Source organism: Patiria miniata, unplaced genomic scaffold (genome assembly GCF_015706575.1).
Source record: "Patiria miniata isolate m_02_andy unplaced genomic scaffold, ASM1570657v1 HiC_scaffold_24, whole genome shotgun sequence".
Taxonomy (NCBI): domain Eukaryota; kingdom Metazoa; phylum Echinodermata; class Asteroidea; order Valvatida; family Asterinidae; genus Patiria; species Patiria miniata.
Window position 1 is genome coordinate 7,253,866 of NW_024037063.1, and position 24,773 is coordinate 7,278,638.

The 24,773-nt window shown below is 39.4% G+C and overlaps 1 protein-coding gene across 1 annotated transcript; it reads right to left on the reverse strand.

Moving 5' to 3' along the window:
* Window positions 1–393: 393 nt before the first annotated feature.
* On the reverse strand, window positions 394–23,339 carry LOC119732143. Its single transcript, XM_038205543.1, has 14 exons — window positions 22,939–23,339; window positions 12,604–12,661; window positions 11,824–11,991; window positions 11,583–11,707; window positions 10,580–10,715; window positions 9,553–9,606; window positions 8,356–8,549; window positions 6,978–7,085; window positions 6,416–6,509; window positions 5,705–5,818; window positions 5,271–5,426; window positions 4,003–4,146; window positions 2,696–2,839; window positions 394–2,016 (listed from the first exon to the last, which is right to left on the reverse strand). The coding sequence occupies exons 1-14, from the start codon at window positions 23,053–23,055 to the stop codon at window positions 950–952; spliced, it is 2,679 nt and encodes an 892-aa protein (XP_038061471.1). The 5' UTR covers window positions 23,056–23,339; the 3' UTR covers window positions 394–949.
* Window positions 23,340–24,773: the final 1,434 nt, after the last annotated feature.

The window sequence follows — 24,773 nt, forward strand, 5'->3', positions numbered from 1 at the left end:
TCCATGGATCATCGAGGGAGGCTAGTTTTACTTCACCACAAGATAAAGCATTCAATGACACTTCACCCACAGATTCGGCTTGGTTTTAATATTTTAAATTATTTAAATCTGAACACAGTTAAAATAAACTTCAATTTCAATACCAAATTGGAGAAATATGTATTTCTCTCTTCCAAACCACCCCTTCACGAAAATGTTTGAACCTAGGTCTGTGGCGCGCTATCTTGGGAACAATACGCACTACCAAAACACTAAACGCGCACACCAGCACGCATTTGCACACAAATACCGCGCCATGGATATAGTACTTTGGTTGCTAATGGTATAGTACTTTGGTTGCTAATGGTATAGTACTTTGGTTGCTACGGGTATAGTACTTTTGGCCGTGCCTGAAAGATAGCAAAAATAGAAAGTACCATGTGACTCGCTGTCGGCCAATCAAGACACAGAATCTGTGGGTGAGGTGTAATAAAAACAGCTATACACAACAACAAGTAGCTTTTTTGACAAAAATATGTAACACTTTTCCATTGTAGCTAGCCTACATCGTATAAACAGGACTCAATTAAACTTTTACTGTGGCTGCTCTTTTTTTTATATTAAAACCTGTAAGAAAATATATTTCAGCCACTTGAAATAGTCACATTTTAAATTGTTTCTGAAATATACAAATCAATACTTTTCTGTATAACTATTCTGTATAATTATTATCACTACTGTTCTGTATACATTTAAAAATCTTAATACATTTTCCCAAATATACAAAATTTGATTTACCAACTTTATTCCATGTATATAGAAGTACAAAATATATATACTGACAAGCTTTCTAAAGAAAAATATTCATTATATCACTTCTGAATATAGATTTGTCTGGGTAAAATATTAGAATTATACACTAGAAATAAGTGTATATTAAGCTTGGCCAAAGGGTGAGTGGGATACAGTTTTACACACATGATGACTGGGCCCTAGCCTGCCTGGTGGTGACATCATCACCCACCTGAACATCTGAATAAAAGTCGCTGGATTGGAAAGGATCTCCAGGCCCTGGATTCATGGTCAGGTGTATGTCGTCGCTGAAGAAGCGGGTCGCCGGGTCGTCTACATCTTTGTCATGGTGAGGCGGCATCACCACGGCAACGTCACTTACCGGGACAGACTGGAACTTCCTCAGCGAAATCTCATAATCGGATCCGGTGCTGCTGCATCCGCTAGAGGCAGTGTCCCTGAAGAAGTCGTCGGAGATTTGAGCCGCGGCAGTGCTGTCATAAGCCGAGTCGGTGGAGATCTGAGGCGACAAAGAATTCAGCAGGGGTTGCTGGGATAGGCTGGTGTTGTTGTACTCCAAGGAAGTCTCTCTGGTGGTTCCGTTGCCCTTGTTATACTTCTTGTACCACTTGGGTTCCCTCTTGATCTGTTCCTTCATGTTCTCGATGGCGTCGTGTAGTGGCTTCCCCATGTCTAGATCCGCATAGCTTGCCTCCTCTAGATCCTTGACGCGCCGGCTGGAACTTGGACTATCCTTAACTTTGTCGTGGATCCTCAGAAAGAGGGAATCCATGCACTTCATCAGGTGGTACTTGCCAAAACGCTTGAAGGACATCGGAATGTCCTCCTCACTGGAGTAGTCAAAGAAGCAAACCAGAAACTTCTCGCAGGCATCATCGGTGCTGCAGTACGCATCAAGTAGTGTCAGCGCCTGGATGAAGACATCGCCATAGACTCCATCCGAGCTTGGGGTCATCTTCTGTCGGGCCTTGTCCTTGAATTTTTTCCCGGTCCCCTTTGAGCAGATCAAGAGGACTATGTCAGCTTTGTCGATCTCGGCAGCCAGCCACATCCCGACGGTAGGACTCACGGACTTCTGCCAATCCATCAACCTTACGTCACACTTGCAGTGCTCCTTCAGGAATCGGCAGAAGCAGTGAATGACTTCCTTATGGTGCGGGTGGTCCTCGGAGTAAATTGGCAGGACGCGTCGGTAACGATATTGATCCGGCTGCCCCCTTGGTCCTGGAAGCAGATAAAATAATCAAACAAAAAATTCAGTATTTTGTGCAGAAGGTACTGTTTCTTAAAGAAACATTGGCAATATTTACAATTTTTTTTCAAAAATAATTAACTAAATGAGTAACAGTTATTATGTAATTATACTTATGCGCCTATCAATTGTTTATATTACTTTTAAAACTGATATTTTAATTGTGACATGCATGCAAATATGATTTTCTGGACAGGAAATATAGACCTACAGGGAAAAATCCATCAATCAGTCACATAAATTCTGATCTCTTTACAGAGAGATTTGAAAATCAACAAAGAATAACAAATACGACAATTTTGCGGGGACAAGAGTCATTAAAACATTATAAATTTAAAAGGCATGCAGTTTTCAAATAAATATCACTATGGCCTCATATGCAAGGTAACCCACCACTTTCCCCCAGTCAGACGCGTTGTATTTCTTGTGAGAGTGGCATGCCAGTATCACAGCGCGAGGTCATGCAGATTGAATATTCATTTAACACCCTGCATACATGCATATATTATATTATAATCGCGGCTTGCTGTCTGGTGCCACGCTTACATCATCATTGCAACTTTGTATTCAGGAGATGGGAATCAGACCTAGTGCAACTTCGGACTTCAATCGATCGGAGAGTTATGTTAATGGTTAACTACATCTCCATACCTGGACCTGGTGGTCTGAACTCGCGTGGGTCACCGGGTTGGTTTCTATGATGGCGATACAAACAGAAGGCCAAGACAAATAGGAGCAGTCCTACCACACAGCTGGCTATCCCTATGCCGATGATAATGCCAACCGACATTCCCTCTGTCAAAAATGAATCAAAGGATGGTTTTAAATTAGCAGTGTAAGTAACGAGTCACTAAATTTTGTGACTTGAGTCAAGTCGAGTCATTTTAAGGAAGGGAGTCAAGTCGAGTTGAGTCATTAGGTCAAGAAATCGAGTCAAGTAGAGTCGAGTCACAGTGTGTGGTACTAGCCGAGTCACAGTGTGTGGTCTGGTTGAGTCAAGTCACAGTGTGTGGTCGAGTCGAGTCACAATGTGTGGTCGAGTCGAGTTGAGTCGAGTCAAATTTATACTCGAGTCAATTTGAGTCACTGATATTTGAACACCATCTAATAACTTAGAAAATGGAAGAATGAACACACTAAAACACAAGTGTATTATGAAGATCCAAAAAATTTAAATATTCTGCATGGTACCCAATAGACAGCTGCTGCACGACGTTTAACAAGAAGTGAAACTTTGGTTTTATCTCAGCAACATATTAAACTGTTTCTGATTACAATGAAATATATCGAATTTAAAGCAGGACATAAACTTAGCCAGAGTTCCATCAAGGGCTTAAGAAATCGCCAGAAGCCGTTGATGAAACCAAGAATTGGGAAATGCGTTTAAAAGTCTGGTTCTGGGATATTAGTTTGTGTGCTACTTTATGAAACCATGAGGTGGGAGTCTGTGATACAGCGTATATTTGTATGCGGTAAGTGGAGACAACTTGACGCCAACACGAAACATAAAATAACTTTGTGCCATAAGTCACTGCAAATATATTTTCGCACAGTTTTGGGAGTAGTGTGAAACGCTGCATGTTTCCAACCCTGCATCAACCCCGTGTCAATCCCATGGCGTGCCATGACTTTGTGGTCTGGAGCACTGAATTCGTGGTCTGCGGGTAATTCTGCAGGTTGTGGGTTCAAGTCCAGCCTGGGGTTATGGTGCGTGTGCCCTTAGGCAAGGCACTCGTTGCTTCTCCCCACCCAGGAGTAAATGGGTACCTAGCTGTGAGGGCAGAGATGGTTATTGTGATTGATTTTCAAGTAGCTGCTTTACGCCAAAATGGCAGCATCGAGCTGTATACTCCCCAGGGAGCTGAGATGGTATTTGGAATGTTTTATTGCCCAATGAGCAGGAAATAATGATGTAGCACCTTGAGGAACAAAAGATGAAATTTGAAGCAGTAATATACCTTGGCATTCTCCATCTTCAAATGTGTAGCCTTCATCGCAGATGCATTTATGGCTGACTTGGTCATCGGTCAGATTCTTCTCACATTGTCCATGGGCCCCGCAGACCGTCAATCCTGTCTCCTCGCTATCAGTGCATGGATTAGCTGTGGAACAATAATGTATATTCATAATTCATAAATACTTAAGACAGTTTACCCATTCCTATTGGTCGAGAGCCAGTCACATGGCCAGTTTTAACAGTTGATAAAGACCGGCTGGCTGGCCTTAAACCCTTTTCCAGTGTCAAATAAATTTTGGACTCCTACGGAAATCCGGTGCCTTTTAGCTACCGTTTTTTTTGGTTGAATGTTTACAATGCTCATGTAGACATGCACAATGTCTACAAATACACCAGTGTGTCAGTACTTCATAGTCCTAAATTCACACTTCACTGGCACAGCTGTGTTCTGCGCCACTTGCACATGCCAATCTCCATCTAAGGAGGTGTTTACGACATGGATACAACATTATATAGCAAGAGGGGTGTTTCAAAAAAATATGAAGTGAATTTTTGAACAAAATCGTTAGAAATTTATAATTTTTGCATTGGTTTGACTTTTGGACCGAATTGTTCTGATTTTTTTTACCAAAAAGTTATTAATGAAAGGGAACAAATATGTGCTTGGCCGGTATTAAACACTCTGTTTAAGACCAGTTGGAGTGTGGATGCTGATAATTACCCTCGCCGAGAGTGTTTCAAACTTGCCAAGCACACATTTTGTTCCCTTATTCATAATTATACAGCATATGTATCGGCTGATATTATTACCCTTGCTCAGCAGGCCAATAAAGATATTCCGCAGAGCATGCTACCAGGAGAATATATAACGTTTAAAGTCTCCTTAAAGTCTGCCCAATTGACTGGTTGCAGGTTCAACTCCATTCATTTGCTTTGTTCAACTTTATAATTGTTTGGAACATGTATCTGGACAATTTTCCCATAACCCTGATGACACCTTATCCTGTATTTATGCGAACAATTGGGTCTGTTTCTCAAGAATGTTCGCAAACTACAATAAAACTGCAATACAATGCAACAGTAGTCGGTAACTCTTTAAAAAAAAAACCACCATGATTAAATTTCAACCTGAAAGTGGAAAAAACCCATACTTCTTTATAATGATTGATCCTATTTTTCATTGCTGTTTCTTAAGTCAGACACTTGGTACCAGGCTAAACCGATTTGAAAAAAATGTTGGAATGACAATGGCAACATAACACCACTTACCCACACATGTCTTCGGCGTTTTCAGATAATCGAAACCCTCGTTGCAATTACAGTAATAGTCTATCTGGATAGACATGTGATCGTACTGGCACTCTCCATTTTCACATCGGGGCAACCAATCCTGTCCATTCTCAGCCAGAACCATGCAGGGGTCCACTGGGGGGGGGGGGGGGGGGGGGAGGGGGGGAATTGACAGCGAATTATTAATTTTGAAGACTTAAAAATCATGGTAAAAAATGAAGAATATTATATCCAAAACATGATACATCCCACTGGCAGCGTAAAATTATTTGTTTGTTTGATGCGTCAGGCAAAAGCCAATAACTATTGTATTGCTTGAAATATAGTAATAACATTTGTTAATGAATTTGTTGAAGAGACTGGACAATGTCCGACACCAATTTCTAACAATATCTATATGCCTAGCCACTTACCAACACATGTTTGGCTCCATTCCATGTACCCCTGATCGCATTCACAACTGTAGCTTGCCTCCTGCGATCGACACTGGCCCGCTTCCCCGCACAGATTCCTCTTACATGGATCAGCTGGATAAGGGAATCAATGTAAACATTTGTTTTATTTTATCTTATTCCCTAATTTATTCATTTATGTAATCTAACAGCAACAATTGCCACTTCATGTGTCTAAACAAACATTGAACAAACAAAAAAATAGTAAAAATTGTTAATAGACAGGCAACTCCCCACCCCCCCCCCCTTGAAAAAATCAAAAGAATCAAATTGAAAAATTTGATAAAAATTCAAAGAAAAACTGATAAAACTATACAAGGCTATAACTTTAAAAAGAAGAACACTTAAGTTTGAAAAAATTGTGTTTCTGCACGCAAGTTGTAAAAATTGTAGGCCAAGTTCTATCAAGGACCATATTCTTTCACAACTTGGTGTTCGTTCAGCACCAACTGATTTGCATATTGAAGCTTCGTTATCCTGGATATATGCGGTGCGCTGCAAAACATGCGGCTAATGATGTGAAAAAAAAGTAGGCTGGTCACAACCATTGGAGAAAGTCAGTTGAAGCGCGCAGAGGATCCATGGTTGAAGTCCATTTGACAATGTTCTTGTTCAAACTTGCTCATACATTTTCTTTTAGGATATATCTGTATGATCAGCGAAGTATTTCACCTATGAGACTGAATGGCAGACTGTTTGTAGTTGTGCAGGATGTTGTTGCCCCTTCTGCATCCAGGCACTGATTTTCGGATGGTCTGGGCTGAACCTGAAGACGAAAAAGATTGTCAGTAAAGCTTCAAGTTAGGAAAAAATATATCCTCGGCATTGCTAGTGCTTGAACGAAACACCTCAAATTCAACACAAGTCCAATTTCAACCATCCATTTTTAATCTTAACAACTATCAAATGAACTATTCAGATAGAAAAGAACCGACCCACACTAACACCCAGCTGGCTACCAAACTGCAAATATGCAACCCTAAAACATTTGCCTTCAAAAAAAAAAGGGGATGGGTGGGTTTTTATCTTTTGGTTATCAGATTATTAAAAGCTGAGAGATTTTTCTTTCAAATACTGAAAACAATCATGAAAATGGCACTTAAGGTTGCTGAGAAAATGCCAATTATGTAAAAGTAGTCATTTTTCATCCTGTACACAAATACTTCTCTTGTTGGCGCCCGGAGCCAAAAAATTAATAACAACTTCTGGGGTGGGTTGAAGATCTAATGCTTACCTTAGCAATGTACTCAGTATCTGGGCTCTTCACCAAAGCGGAGATGTTAAACTTGTGCACTAACATTGAAACAATGTCCTGTGAACACATCCCGTCAGCAGCATCATCCTATAAAACCAGATCATAAGGAATACATCCATTAGCTCACTTTATATCCAACCTTGAATCATTTTAATTTTGTAAATAATCCCACTTGAAATTTGCCTGTTTTTCCATATGCAAACACACGTTCTGTGCAAGCTGTCGTTTCAGTCAAAATCAATCAAGTGACTATTTTCAACAGTTAGGAGCTCCAAAAGCCACCATATAAACAGGACTGACTGGCTTCGACTGTTGATGTAACTTAATACAGCTTATATTGCTTTGATTGTCGGTGATCGATAAACCAGGTCTGCCCATTACTTGCCTGTTTTAGTCTGTTGCAAATGAATTGACTATAGTCACAGTGCTTGTAGGATGACTGTTGGGGCTTATGGCAGGGGAAGGGACTGATTTTTTTTACTTTCTGTGACTGTACAGACATGATAAATCGTAGAGGGGAATTCCAGGCTGGATTAACTTTTTGGGGGGTGGATTTGGGGTGGGGAAGTCAATGAAAGCAGGGAGGCATATTCCATAAATACTTTAAGAAATGACATCCAGTATACAAACAGTATACAAATATAACATGGTTTGAGGGTGGACAGTCGATATTCGCTCCCCGAGGTATTGGAAGTTGACAAACTAGTTCCCGAGGCGAAGCCGAGGGAACTAGTTTGTCAACTTCCAATACCGAGGGGAGCTAATATCGACTGTCCACCCGAAATAAACCATGTTATATTTGTTTTACTATACCTCATTCATATTCAGTTGCCGAATTTTGTTTTATTATTATGCACCTAAAACAAAATTCGGGGAAACTTGTACAGCTCACCAAAAAATTCAACTTCAATTACTAGTTCGGTTCGTTTGCAACATAATACAGTTACTACAGTTGTAAATACAAATGTTTGCAATGTGTACAACTTTCTTTTGTACAAGAGACATCTTTACACGGTCTATAAATTTTCTCCAGTACGGCATCATTGAGCTCTGGAAATTAACATTTACGTGAACCATGCAATCATGCATCTCTCCTGGGCGATGTTCGCGCGTGCGTACTGCACCCGTGCGACAGTTCCTTGATTGCTCTGTAAAGCGCAGGCGTAGTAGACTGTCGCACGGGTAACCCATGCGACAGTCTACTACGCATGCGTATTGACAATGTGCGTGAATCCTCGCGCACGCGTTTGGTAAACAGCAAGAATAACATCTGGCACGTGATGGTGAACTGACCAGTGAACGTTCGGCTCTCGATCATGAATATGTATGAGGTATAGTAACAGCTAATAGTACCCACCCTGTCAACCTCAGTCCAGAGTTTTGAGGGCCCACCAATCAGGGTGGGAGAATTTGGCACGTATTCGTAGATGAATATCCTGTAATAGTCGAAGTTATAGTTCATTGGAGCCACGTCAAATTTGACCTCCAGATTGTCATATTCACCGCTAGTGATCAGTTGATCCGCACCAAAACAATCCGGAGACCACCGAGCTGTGAGTGGGTTAGTAGTATGGCAGGCAAATCATGCAAATAGAAAAAAAAGTTCCATGCACATGTTAGAAACAAGAAATAAACAATGCAATCATGCAAATAATGGCAGAATTATTTGTGTTGCTTAGCTAGGTTGGTCAAGTGTTTTATTTAACTACACAGATTTTTAACAAAAAAAAACCATTTTTCAAAGGGGAGTAATGCCCCCTCCAACTCTTGCTAGTGTTCTCTAGCATCTGGGTAAAACTTAAAAATAGTTTCTCTTAACAGGGTATAGAATGATCACTTTCGATTAGAAATTGGAAATGCCTACATAATCACTGCAGTCCCCATGGTATAGGGGCCAAAACGGGGAGGGGGAGGGGGGCAAAACGGGGAGGGGGGGGGGCGCAAAACCGGGGGGGGGGGGGGGGGAAATGGGGCAGGCCAGGGTGTAACATTCACTGAAAAGAAAAACATAGAAAGGGTGTTCCCTTTCGACAAATAAGGTCCAGGTATATACCCCCTCTCAAATTTGCAATGTGCCTTGCTTTTCCATTTTCAAAACTGTTCCGCAAACGCTACCTACATAACAACCATTTTGCTGAAAAAAGCTAATAATGGGGAGGGGGGTTGACCCCTCCCCCCCACCCCAATGTACCAAAAACCTGCATGTACCAAAATCAAACGTACCATGCAATCAATAATTTAATCAGTTATCACAAATTAACCATGTATGTGTCAAATTGAAATGCAGGTTAAACTAAACCGAAGCAAAAAATAAGAGTGTTGTTAGTGCTTTTCATTATAATACAATTAACAGTATCAGTTATCTAAATAACGGCCACATGTTATTTTAGCTCAAAAAAATAAAACTTTAAAAAATAAATAAATAAAAATAAAACCTGAAATGGGTTTAATCACTGATTCAGTACAGTGTCAATATTAAATGCTCTCTTTCTATTTGGGAAATACTTTGGTCAATTAAGAAACACTTCAGTATAAAATTCAAGTAAATGCCCACCTTCTATACTTCTCTGACATCGGACATCGTCAGTTTTGCTTGGATCATCGCAATCTGTAAAAGGAAATAAAAACAGTATGATTATTCCCCAATTTTCTCCTTTGACAAAGAAATTTGAAAGTCCTCAAATGAGACATTTTGACTTTCACACTATAGCTTTCAATTTTCGAATAATTTAGTTTTTGTTAACGGAATTTAGGATTCCCTACGAGGGCCATATTGTCACTGTTTTCACGAAAAGCCATATGTTGCTTTTGAAGAAAAAGCGTTTTCGAGATAATCGCAAAAGAAGTTTCTCATATATTATAATAAATACAGTAGTTAATCAATGAAATTTAATTAGTAAAGATATGTGGCTCTTCGTGCAAACGAAAATTTTAAGTTTTCTACATTTCGACCCTTTTCTGTTCGACGTGCTTTTCCATAGCCGCGCGTGAGTACGCGCGTGCAGCTGAAAATGTAACAAAGATATGTGGCTCTTCGTGAAAACGAAAATCTCAGTTGACCTATTTTTTACGCCTTTCCGTGCAATAGGTTTTGTACGCATTCAAAGAGGCCAAAATGTATGTGTTTCTTCGTGAAAAACGCAAAATGCAATTATCAAGATTTCTGCTCCTTGCATTATTAATGTAATTTGGAAATTAATGATGGTTTGCTTACAGAAACATGTCCAAATGGTTCAGTACAATGTTTTAAGGCAAAATAGTGAAACAAATCAAAATCGAAAAAATGGTATTTTTTTACATGTAATTATTATGTGGCTCTTAGTGAAAACGGTGACGATATATGGCCCCCAAAACAAACTAGGAACACCTCCATCTTTTCCTCAAAAAATGTTAAAGAGGTCAGATATTGCCTCAGATCGCACCATAGATCATCTCCACAAATTTTTTTTGGGGGTCCTTGAGCGGGCCCCGAACCCCATGCCGTAATTTTTTGGACCCACAATTGTTGGGGGACCAAAATATTTTTGGGCCCCCGAAAAAATTATGTTTAGGGTCTGCCCTAGCTTGCTTGTGTCACGTACTTGGCGGTCTATGATAGTCCTGAACTTTAGTATCGTCTTCATCCACAGGGTTAGGGTCCACTGGCAATGTGCGAACAGTGTACAGGTACTGACTGCCAGGCTTTAAGCCGCAAAAACACTCCATGGAGAACACACGCTGCAGCCAAGATATAAGAAAACACATTGTTTTTATGTTTCAAAACTGTTTATTTTATTAAGTAAAAGATACCTTTTTGAGACTTTGATAACAGAGCTCGTATCAGGAGCTTGTGACACCATCACGGTGTCTTTGTCAACTGGTGTTGTTGAGGCCCACACGTGACCTGTCACGTGACCAAGCTTGGTCACACGACAGGAGGCAGTCGTACACATGGGCCAGATCATACCCTCCATCTCTGTTCATATTCCTGTCATGTGACCAAGCTTGGTCACGTGATGGGTCACGTGAGGGCCTCAACAACACCAGTTGATAAAGACACCGTGATGGTGTCGCAAGCTTCTGATATGAGCTCTGTAACCAAAGTCTCAAAAAGGTATCCTTTATTTAATTGATATAATAATGGGACAGGAAACAAACTTTCATGCTCGATGTTTATTTCATATTTCGGAAAATTATCAATTCCATTTCAACCAACAGTTCATTTATTTCTATGAGAAAAGCTTTTTCCATGAGAAAAACTGTCGCCCTTTAATTGTTTGTTGTGTGGTTAACATCAACTGAAAGGGACAAAGAAGTCTGTAAATTATGTAACGGAGGTTAAATAAACAAAATTGAGCATTTACAAAGGCTCAGGAAATTATTTAATCTCCAATGTTTTGAGTCGCCTTTGTCCATTAAGTATCACATTTTTCAATACAGCCACCAAAGTCGTTTTCAAAACGTGAGTTCCATCGATCACATTTCTCAACGTCCGATTTTCATCTAAAGAGGCAAGTCAGTGGCCCTACACATTGTCATGATTACCAATGTAAAATCAATAACACCTTTCATTTTAAATTTTGTCTGAAATGTCATTTCCCTTACGTCTTCTACGGCATAGAAGTCCAAACCTTGATCGGTGAAGTTCAGGTTGAGGCAGTAGTTTCGGTTCTGATCTGGCTGATCTGTCCCTAGAACGGAGAGCTGTAGCCCCTTAACTTTGTCTGCAGCTATAGATAAAAGAAAGACACAATACTTTTACAGGCCTGGGTGCAACCTTGAAACAAGTGAGCTCATTCTGTCAGACAGCAGAAATGTAATGAGTGCTAAAATCTAACTTGTTTACCATTTTTAAGGATCTTGTATGTGATGTTCAAACAAGTGTACTGCTCAAATTTCCCTGGATCCTCTGACGACCTGAATAATTTGTTGAAGTCCGTAACCACCACCTCTTGGGCTTTTGCAGGCCTCTCGTTCTGATCAGCAGGGGGGTCGAATGGGTTTGGACAAACATCTGCAAAAATAACCAAACAAATTGAAACAAAATAAGGCAAGCGTACTAAAGCTTGTTCCCAAGTAGACAAAATTCTCTTCAATTGATTCAGAATGACTATTCACTGGGAGTCTGTTCGTGCATGTATCTAGACTACACAATGGGTGGGATTTAGTTAACTCCTATCCGTTACGGGGTAGTCCTATAGGACAGCACTGCCCAGATCACAAGTGTCAGTGAGTATAACTGAGCCAGTCAGTTTAGCGCAAAGGCTGTAGGCTGGCCTAGCAAAAAAAGAAAGTTCAGTGACTGTTATGTGGTTTTAATTTAAAGATTGTGCGAGGTAGTGCATTAAATGCAGTGGTTCTCCCCTCCCCTTCCAACTCTGTGACCAAGGTTCGAATCCCAGCAAGGCGACTACATGTATAAATAGGTTTTGCTGTTAGCTTCCAAGCTTTTTTTTCTTTCAAAGGTAACTAGTTGAGGTTTTCCTCCAACAAGTAAACGTCACTTTTAGGTTTGCATGCTACAGGTGTGGTGTAGGTTTCAATGGAATGCTTGTTTTCATCACCAGAAATGAGTGAGCATAATCAGACAAAGACAGAAAACAACATCATTGGACGAGAAACTTACTGATCAACGAGTTGTTGTAGATGATTCTTTCACAAAACTGGTGGCCAGGGGTTGGAGTCTAAAAAGTAACAAATCAAAACAAAACAAACTATTTCACAAAGAAACATAATAATAACTTCCAGTCAACAGCTATATGACTTTAGCTTTCAGTTACCTTATGGCCAAAATATTTCACAGTGTTTTCACAAATTGACACAAAACTCAATATCCTGCAAAAAGGTCATCCCGAGATAATCGCATTTGGAGTTAATCCTTCATTCAAAACACATGTTCGACTAGTTTGTTCTTTGCTAATTCAAAGTGGTTTGTTAAAATCTTCCTGAATTAAACAGTAATTCATTAATATAGATATTTTATACTTCTTGAAATCAGCAGAACGCAGAGGCCTCTATTATTTTTCCCATTACTTTGTACCTCTTTGTCACTTTGGGAAAACATGAAACGTTGTGAGAAATTGTTACATTTACGCGTGCAGCGCACGTGCGTGTATTCTTTATCAACATTGTAGGCCTACGCGGGCGCGAGTCTGCTCCAATCTAACGCAAGTAGAGAAATACATAATCCCTCTGGCCCTGCTAACGAGGTGAATAGAGTTTATGTCACTCCGTGAAAACAAAAAACACAGGCTTTTTGTCAAATGTTTGTTTACGAAAAGTAAAAATTACAAAAGTAAGTAAACAACATTGCTAACAATATTATGGTCAAATTGTTCTTTTTGTCAAATGCAATAAAATGGCCAGCAAAACTCATCATCGAAATATTATCGATTTTCCAACTTGTTGTCACTTCGTGAAACACCAATAATTTGTAGGCCAATATATACTTGTTTTTCCTGAAATTGTAACGTAACCTTCCACACTGAAACTAAGGCATCCTTCACAATCGGGTTACGGATCAAACACTCCAATGTCATCAAATATCAAAACCAAAACTAAATACTAATTTGAGCGATAGTCTTTCCTCTTTTCAAGATCTATGTCAATACAGCTACTTCCATGTACATGGTGAAGTAAAATCTTCGTTTTTGGAACTTGCAAATAGAAACGAAAGTATATGAAGTATACAAAATCATTCCAGTCTGCTCTGATGAATAATTTTAAAAATTGTGATTATTTATTCGCTACCATTTTAAGCCACATTAAAAAAACGGGAAATTGAGGCTTAGAGGGTATAAATAGTCTGGAACCAGACCATTCTTGGAAGGTATAAATAGTCTGGAACCAGACCATTCTTGGATTGGTATAAATAGTCTGGAACCAGACCATTCAACAGTTTACAAGCTTGTGTGAATTTTGAAATTAGCACGATAAGTCGCACAACATTGGCGCGTAAATGTCAACGCTCATTGATTTGTGCATGTATATTAATATGTGAGACTTTATCACGCAACAAAATCGCGCATGTGTAAATAAAATTCAATGAACAGAATTAAAAATTGCTTCTGTAGCCAGTTATTAACTAAGCCGTGCCAGAGCCAGTGAGGCATAGTGAGCTAAAGGCCTACGTAACTGCTACCAATATAATGGGCCTTTTGCTTTTGGACGAGTTGGCAATTTTTGTCTTGTTTCCTGAATGCATTCATCAATTGTTAACTGTTGAATGGGATGGCGCCAGACTATGTAGGTAGGCATAATGCAGCCTTATTTTACTGTCGGGTTTTTTTTTAATCTGGCTTTAAATATTAGGGAATGTTTGATTACAAATTTTAAATTATTCATTGAAGCAGACAGGAATTAATTAGTAATTAACTTTTATAAGATGGAATTTTTGCAACAAGGTGATATAAATCAAATTATAGGTTTTGCCCTTCACTGACGTTCAAACACTGTATACTCAGTGTGTTACCTCTCGAGTGAAAGTTGGAAAAAATCACTCGGGTGGGACTCAAACCCTGGACCTGCTGCTTTCTAGTGCAGATGTCTTACCACTCGACCACCAAGCTAACGGGATCGGTTGGCTGGTTCGAATCTGATGTACATAGCAGCGGGTACCGCATAAACTATTATAAGATGGAATTTTTGTGTCAGGGTGATATAAATCGAATTAATAGTGATTAACTTGCTTTTATTTGTCTTCGCAAGTTCAAAAAATTAAGATTTTACCTCACTTTCAATTCAATATGGCCGACACGTGCTCGTGAGTGATGGCTACACTCTGAAAACTGCCTGGCGAGTACACACAGTGGGACCAGATTGAAAATAAGTATTGTCGACTCATGAGCTTCATAAGACCAACAAAAAAAATACTTCTGCTTCCGATTACATGGCATTCGATAAGAGGGTAGGTAGGAAGGGAATTTTTTTTTTTGCAAATTTTTTTATGTACGATCATACGGAGGCGTCTGCGTGTAATCGAGAGTAAAAGGTATAAATTGATGGTTTTGAGTGTTTTTTTCTTCATTTTTCAAATAAAAAAATTAGGTAAGGGGCTGTCAGAACAGGGTAGGTATAGGGAAACTGGAAGCAGAACTGTTTTGTTTTGTTGGCCTTATACTGAATAATTACTCAATTTTAAAAAGCTGTGCAGTATTTTGTTTATCATTGCATTTTTAAGACTAAGATTAGTAAAGGAAATCCAAGTGCTGGTGACAATTTATTGGAAAAAATAATTAACCTATCCCCGTTACTGTGTAAAAAGAATCTTGTAATCACATCCAAAAATGGAGCAAATTCCGAATATGTGTTTTTTATGGTGTATGTAAATCAGGCATAAAATATTCCAATAACAATTTTGTATCTAGAGAAGTAATGATTTTACAATGATTCAACCCTGACTTGATAAGCAAATGCAAACAATATTGCCTACCCTCATTTTTCTCTCCACCCTAATGCACAGAAATTACATTTTTGGTCATTAAAATGAAATTGTTTCACGCAAGCTTGATTTTATATCTCTGTGTATACGGACAACTTTATATTCTACACTGTACATAATCTGGCTATGTTTAGATCGTGCTGCATTCACCAAACCATGTCGTGCCATCTAAAAGCTGCTAACAAATTTCCAATTAATTTTTTCCCAAGAACAGGCTTCAACATAGCTTACAGAACACTTTCCGTAGTTAGAGGCTGGACGGGAGATTTCAATTCCCTGAAAGATGGTCACAAGTGTTTTTTCCTGAAGCCTAGCGGTAAGTTTAATGGCCCATTAACTTTCATCGTTTATGGATCAATGAGTGTTAAATTCTCTGAACTGGCTTTGTTGTCAGCTGCTGTACGGGCATTCTGTTAGTCAGTAAGTGGCAGGCTTATACACGCAATGCAATTGACAAAGCTAACCCAGCAAATAAATACAACAGCTGGAACAAAACAAATAGCAAAAGGTTGAGAGGGGTAAATCATCGGTGAATTTGGGATCAGGTTTAATGCTGTGATTTGGTTAAATTACTGCCCCCATAATGAATGGAATATCAATGTTTTTGACCAAAACACATGATTTTAGATTAAATCAACTTAGGTTTTGCCCTTCACCGACGTTTAAACACTGTATACTCAGTGTGTTACCTCCCGAGTGGAAGTTGGAAAAAAATCACTCGGGTGGGACTCGAACCCACGACCTCCTGCTTTCTAGTGCAGACGTCTTTACCACTCGACCACCGAGCTAACGGGATCGGTTGGCTGGTTCGAATCAAATGTACATAGCAGCGGGTACCGCATTAACTATTGATAAGATGGAATTTTGTATCGGGGTGATATAAATCAACTTAGGTTTTGCCCTTCACCGACGTTTAAACATTGAGTATACAGTGTTTAAACGTCGGTCAAGGGCAAAACCTAAGTTGATTTATATCACCCCGACACAAAAATTCCATCTTATGAATGATTTTAGATTAGTCATAGATAAATTAATTCTAATGAGTAATTGATGGGGAATATCAATTTAGGTTCAACTTTCTTTCAGGCTTTGAATGCCATTTTTGTTTTCATTCTGGAAAAAATTATACACTTTGAAGAACCCACAGAGCTCCAAGAACATTATAATACAGATCTCCTTTTCTGCAATGTGAAAGTGTACCCTTTATGCAACCATGAAGTACAAACATGTGAAGGCCAAACATTCTATGGCAGAATTCACAGTAGGCCTAACGTTTATGAAAGGCTTATTGAAATACATACAAATACAACAGTGGTTACAAACTGAATACATCTGTACTGTTACCTCAAATGATCAATTGAATGAATTTGTACCATGCCTTTCTGACTCACAAACTACAAAGGACAAAGGTCATGAAGCCATTAAAAAAAAAGAGGCACGTTAGGTGAATTTACTTTTCTGGGAAAACAATCCAACTTCTTCAAATGTAGAAAATGTATTTACAAAAAAGACTGTGACAGGCCTACTAAATTTCAATTTTGCAACAATTGCACAAAAGTGTATTTGAATTTAAGGCGTTCTCATAAGCGAAACAGAATTATTTGTGTTCCAGTCTATTCAATACCAACCCTGGAAAAAGACACTTTGGAAAGTCCCCCTTCACAAATCCAAAAGAATTCGGCAACGTCAATACAATAGGATACAGGAGTGCCCTCGACACGCTTTTCAATACATAGGCCTATAATACAGTCTTTTTATGGGGGAAATTCCTGCATATAACAGAAAATCAGCCGCATAAAAAAACCTATAAAAAACATAGCAAATTGTCTAGTAAACGTATGTAGCCCTTCAGTGAACGTGCGGGCACAACACTAGAACTTGAGCAACTGGAAGTGAAATTATTTTGAATATTCTTTAGAATGACTGAAGTAAGAAACTATTTCAGGTCCACAATAATTCTCTGATCCTTCAATTTCCATCAGGTTTCGGAGGATTTTGCAGGATTTAGGATGGTTGACCACACTGTTGTATTTTTCTCTCTATAACATATTGCATGGCTTTAAAATGCACGTTTGTCTTCATAAGTGTTTGATTTTCAACTGATTAAAGTTCAATGAACACTGATAAATACCCATTTAGAACGTTGATACATCGGCCCATTTCTTCTGTTTCTCACACAAGTCTGTTTTACAATTGGTCCAAATGGAGAAGTTCAATTATACAAATATATAAAAAAAAACAATATTTTTTCTACAAATTCTGAAACTTTTCAAGTGTCTGTTTGTAAACATAAGAAAAGCAAGTCCAAATATTCAAAGCAGATTGCTACTCCTCTTTTTTAATTTTTTTTTTATTTTAAATTTTTTTTGGGTGGGGGGGGGGGGGGCACGGGGCGCATGGTCTGTGCATTATCGATTGTTCAACGGAGCCCGAAAGCTACGCAACAATGTCTGATATATCCTATCATGCACATTTTTTATGACCCTGGGCCAGCCAATCAGAGTCGACTTTAGAAATTGTGACATCGTTTCGTTCAGAACTGAGCCCTAAGCTGTTGACTGATGAATCGGCTGACATTTTTTAACAGGTAACCGAAGACCAGAAAGATTATTTATATTTTGCATATAATTAACCTCCAAATCTGCACACATATCATAGGCAGCATTCCATAAACTGAAGGGGGGGGGGGACTGGACAATTACAGTCAAATTTTGTCAACTTGTGAATGCCTCAAGAACACAATTAACTACTTGTCACGATTTTGCAAAGCTGAAAACAAACAATATTACTAGATAAACCAGGGGTCAACAAAATGAACGAACACTGACCAATGTGTAACGAACTGCCTGTGGTCAGGACTGTTCTTACTATGAGAAGCAGGGAAAACCCCTCACAAATTCCCTAATGGCTTTAGAGCGCCGAGGCCTATTGTTTGCATTCTAGGCAAGAGAACTTTAGCATTATGTAGGACAATACATGTCCTTCAGGTGTAACTGCGAACTACATGTACTGAATTTATACAGTGCCACACACTGCTTGGCACTCCACCTCTTTCATTTAAGTAACAAAAGCCAAATCCTGTTAAAGCAATTCATTGTTATGTACCGTACTACGTGCCTCTTTATAATGTATCGTGAATGGAGTTTGCGAAAGGGGAAAAACCAGGGAAAAATGTGAGCAATAACCAAAAATGTAAGAGTGTCACACCTGAGATATCGCACTCTTGACTTCAAGGGAAATGTAAAGCAGTCGACGGGGTAGTAAGCGATTAAAAATAACACGGAAACATCAAAATTCTGTAATATATACATTCTTCAGTCATTTCATTACTTTGAACGAATTTGTAAAAGAAATATGACTATTTTGTTGCAAAGGGTTTGTTGCGTTGCTTCATCTGCTCTCACAATGAATATTTGTTTCTTTATATAACCAAAAGAGTCAGCGCATGTATTTGGAGTTCAATCGTCTGAAATGCACCATTTCGGGTTTCAAAAACCCTTCCGCCATTTACTACAAAAATAATTAAAAATCAGTGCACACAATAGCATGACAATTTGCAGTCTTGTGTTACAACCGCATTATGAAGAAATTTTGGGGAAAAAAACTTTGATCCTTGAAAATTAAGCTGTTGGAGAGCTAAACTTGATTCAAGTTAAACATTTCTTTAAGTGTTGCTTTAAACGTGCCAGCTCTCAATGTGTGGGAACTGATAATTGGAAAGCTTTATTCTCTGAAATACGGGCAATACAAAAAACAAAGCAAAAATGTAAGCAAACAGTGTTTTTTAAACATTTTCTCCGTAAAAGTAAGACATAATGTGGACTTCCTTTCATGGTAATTTATAGTTAGTAAAAAGTATTGTGTTTTTATGTGTAATATTTATTTGTAATTTGTAACGTTTTCATTAACTTGTTGAATGTAAAAGGCCAACGGAAATTCCCTAGTGACAAATGGTCTTATTTGAGAAACATTTCAGTCGGTGGGGGGGGGGGGGGGGGGGGGGGGGGTGGAGCGCGCCCCTCTGCAACTTAACCACAGGATCCACCACTGGTAAACAATCACAGCACTCGATGGCAATCTCTGCAGGAATGTGTACATTAATGACTCCACAAACGTTTTGTTCAAGCATTACTTACAGGTCTCAATTAAAATAAACAAAAATAGTATTAAACCATAAAAACATTTCAGTCTGATCTGAAATCAACCTTTAGACCAACAATGAGAGCCGCTTTCTGTTGTATCTGGCAACGACCTCTTCAAAAGCAAGGTCAAGTTGGGATGACTGGAACTAGCTGGAAATGTGTCGTTCAGTGAGGTGTGGCACAAGGAAGTAGAGACATATCTACCACTTCGTTCCAGGCACGGGAATAATAATGCCTCGCTGGAAACCGTTTCATTTGTTAATTGACATTTGTGATTTAATTTTCGTTTACAGCAAACATTTTTGTGTGTTTGGAGTTCGGGGGGAGGGCTTTGGATTGAAATTTGAGAGGGGGGAGCAGACTCTCTCTGCTCTGGAAGACAGACCAGATTTGTTTTCCCAGTCGGTCATAATGAAATAAAAAAAACGGAGGGACTAGTTAGCTGGCTACCATCCGACAGTCAATTTTGGACACCATTGGACAATACATGATGCAAGCTGTGCAATGCTTTCAGGGAGGGGCACAGCAACATCCCCCCCCCACCCCCCCCCCCCCCCCCCCCCCCCCCCCCCAATGTGCAGAAAAACATGCAAACAAATTCAGGCCAACTTTAGTCACTCTTTAGTTAATAAAATTCTCCAAAACCTTCACAAGGCAAAGACAACATCCTCAGTATTTCACCAGCCAAGTTTGAAGTCTTAATTCAATTTTTAAAGGAGACATTATGTTCTTCAACATTTTGCACCTGAGAGTGAAGCCAAGTGATATCAATTTGAAGCCTAAGACATGCCCAAATACTGGTTAAAAAAGAATCACCCTTCAGTGGTCTGTGAAGATTATGTGTAGGAATAGAGACCCATACCAGATGTTTCTTTTGACACAGTTGATTGATGCAGTATACTAGGGGTGTTGGACTGGTTGTTTCATGTTCCATTCTATTTTCTTGTGTTGCATGTTTTCATTTTTTGGGACTCTCATACAGAGTATTGAGAGTACCAATGAGAGACATGCCCCTTAATACTTCACTACTACCTACACCAACCTTTTCAGATATTATAAGCACTATTTACTTGGTGCTTTCTGCGAGCATGTAGGGCTTATGTGAAGAACAAAATTCACAAGCTAACAGTAAACACAAATGAAATTCAAACCAACGAACTCCTCAAACTTGAAACTACTAGACCACTGAACTTTGTTGCCAGGTATCTGGGTGATTGTGGAGTTTAAGATCCCGTTCCTATAAGAGAATGCAAATTATCCACTTTTAAAATGGATTCTAGATGCTCTGTGGTGTAATCTGGGGCAATTTCTGACCACTTTAACCATTTTTTTTTTTAGGAAAAGATGGAAAAGATGTGGTGTAGTAGTAGCTGCCTTTTTTGTGATGTCACTTGAAAAACAAAACAATTTGGGTTCTTTTTATTTTTTTTTTTTGGGGGGGGGAGGCATGGCCCCATTGCCCCCCCCCAGATCCACCCTTGGGCCTTCCGCACACCCTCCCCTCCCCCCCCCCCAGACAGTCAACTCTCAGGGCCCGCCCATGAATTTGACTAGTTATGCAGAGATGAGACCATTTGTGTTATCATGAGAGGGGCACTGCTGCTTTTGATAGCCAATTTTCCATCTCGAGAGGGGCACCATTTTATTATTGCGAGAGGGGTATTTGTGCTTTCGAGGGGTAGTTTTCCATCTCGAGAAGGTGCACAATGTTGTTAAACTGCAAGAGGGGTTACTTGTGTTTTTGGGGGGCAGTTTTCCATTACAAGATAGGAGAACATTTTATTTGAAGTGCTATCATTTGCTTTCACGTGTGCGTTTGAGGGGCAGTTTTGTTTTCATCTCGAGGGGGCACATTTACAACCGCGAGAGGCGCACTTTTGTTGGCCTGGGAAAATGGGGGGGGGGGGGGGGGGGGTTGCAACACGCCCTACGTGCATGGAGAGGAAGCCCCCAACATGAAAAATGACTAAATACAGTAAATAAAAATGAAATTTAAAATGTGTACAAACCTGCAATAAGTTTGAAAACAATATTTCTCAGTTTATTTTATTTTTTCAACTGAGATATTTTCTTATAGGCTGTGGCTACTGTTATGGCAGTCAACCATCTAGTTCCCTGACCTAATGGCAACGTCAGGATCTTTGTCTCTTGGAACCAGACTATCAACCGAATGGTTCTATGGCTTTATTTCCCTTTAAAAAAAGATAGTGGATATTTTGCCGGAGGTAATGACGGCAAACTAACGTTTACTAAAGGTTTGCCGGCGGTAATCCATATCAACAGAGGGCGCTGTATTCTTTAAGATAGGGCTGCATTATAAGATGTATTAAATTCCCACTAAAAGTTGTGTAGCACGTTTGGTGTAATGGTTAAGCAAAGGCTCTAGTAAGCGGGATGACTCGCGTTCGATTCCGACCGCACCACATTTTAAAGTTTTTTTTCTCATCCCCAAATAAATAAGAATATTCTTCTTTTATTATTTTAACATGTCTCAAACCTTTTTTTGCAGAGTATTACATTTTTTTTCTTCAGATTTGTGGCTCTGGAGGATTTTTTTAAAAGGGAAATAAAGTCCGAAATTATAAAATGGTCTGAATCCCATCTTGTGAATACGAGGTAACAACGATAATTTTGGCATGGAGCCAGACTAAAACTTGTCACCGGAAAATGTTTAAGTACAAAAAAACAGTAACTGCGCATGTTCAGTGCATATCCGGCAAACTAACGTTTACTAAAGGTTTGCCGTCTCCGGCAAAATATACACTGCCTTAAAAAAATCCTCCACGATGAAGAAAAAATATTCTACTTCAATAAAATAAACAATTTGAATCGGGGGGGGGGGGGGGGGGGGGGAGGGGAGGCTGTTGAAAGTGGTCTTATTTGAGAACATTTCGGACACAGCCAGGGGGGCATGGCGCCCCTCTGCATCATCCTTCATCTGCCACTGGATTAAAAACATAATAAATGACACTAAAAAAACCCCCAAAAAACCAGGTTTTGCACAACAGGGATTTGATTTCAGGGCCTTGGGCATAGTACTCAAGCATTTAACCAATCGAGCTACCCGACACTGGTTGGTATGGCAATGTATACATTCCCAATGTTTTGCAAGGCCGTAATGATAGCAGATGAAAATCACATTATGGCTGCCGTAACGACAGCCACTTTGTTCCTTATAATAAAGGACTATATCTTTTAGAGTGATTGTTTGTAGGTTTGCTTTTAAATATTCTTACTTTTACATTAATGGTTTTATTGATGTCCAATGTAATTGTTCCTCAAAGCTCAAGGGATAATAAACTTCTTATCTATCCATTTATCTCATCTAATCTATCAATTTGTAAATATGGTTCAATCGAAAATCTGTAAATTTACTCACATCCCACGACCACGAGCAGTCACTGCTGAAACAATCGGGATCAAAGAACGGTTGACTGTGCTCTCCCAAAACCCCCATCAAAGCAACAGACAACAACACGACACACGCACCGAACATCTCTGCTTGAGCTGAGCGGACAGCGCGGGGATGTTTCTACCGTGAGCTCCCGGCGGATGACTGATCGACGCACGGTGACTTCTCTGCTCCCGTGGCACGTCAACAACTGAACTCAATTAACGTGATCGGTTCATTTTTGCTTGTGATTAAACCATTCTTTGGTTTAATAAAAGACGTGTAGTCGCGTTACACACGATACAAGGCAACGTAAGCGGGTGCAAACAAGCAAAACATGCAATCAACAGCCCAGATCCGGGTGGCATTCGTGCCAAGTAGTGGTTGACTCATGGATGATCGCACATTGATAAAAAGCGCGGGTCGAAGTCCAGCTAACGCGTACCACGTGCTACTTGCGCATGCGCACTAACCGTAATTCGCCGAGAAATTGATGGTTGCAGACCAGTAAATAACTTCCATAGAACCCAATGGTAAATGCTCCCACTTCAGAAATTCGGGAAAAATACTCACAACTCTCCAAGGTGTTCGAGACACACATCAGATTAAAGCTTATTTCATCATCTTTCATTTTCTTTTCAATTTTTGGGGATCAACTGATGACTCATTTTAGGAGAAATTTCCATCCGAAGATGATCCCCCCTGAAAATAGTCCTGAAGCCCATCGCATTTTGAAAAACGATGCCTACACTCCATTGCAAAATAGAGATTGCTCTAAGGGCCCCAATTTCATCCAAATTGAACGGAACTACAAGTTAACAGTCCTGTGCACGGCTTCCACCCATATTTTTTTTACAAACCCTCAAGTTCATGGCCCACAGCATGCTCAAATACTGAAGATTTTGACGGAATGCAAATCGTGATTTGGCCGGGGTAGGCAATTTCGGGGACCGATTTACTGGTCTGCAACCTATGATAGGCGAGTCCACAAACGCACTAGCTAATTTTCTTTCCTGAATGAATGCTTTTATCTCATATCGCTTTGAAGAGTTTCAAGTGACTTTGAACAACCTACCAATTTGAAGTCATTTTGAAAGCAGGGAAAAGTGACCATGGGGAAAAATATTAACCTAACAGGAAATATGTCGATGAATTCATAGGCGAATTTTATTCGGTTCAATGGCAACCGATGGCCAATGGATGTTATGAATCATGCGGATCCATTAGCAAGTTTCCTTGAAAGAAAGATGGAAATTGATGATCATTACGTTTTGTGATGCAGAAAATTAACTATGACAAATGTGTTCGGGGTATTTTAATCTTTGCGTGTTGGAAATATGTGCAGGCGAGCTTTAATTTTGGTTCCAAGACATGTTCCTTCATAATCGTTAGTAGGCTATAGGAAGACAGTTTTTTTCAGGCGAGATTGGGCAGTATGCCTCGATAAAGGTTTCGGTTTTTTAATCAAATCTAAAGCACGTATTTCTTTATCAACAGGTATCAACTAGGCCTACTACGAACACAACCCAATTCCGATTCCCAAACCATGCAAAAACGACAACACTATACTGCACTTTTAAATGTAAAACGTTCTTTTTATTAACAAACTTCAACGGCTACTTGCCTTCGTATATATGAAACATTAAATACAAGTTATATACAAGTCTGTTTACACTGGTAACCAACCAGTTTATATACACGGAGGGAGAGTGAACCAGTCAATGTAAAAACACAAGTATTAAACACAATATCAATCAACATCCAATCGATATAAGAAACACCAGAAATATGATCGACTATGATCAAAACGAAACTTAAAAAAT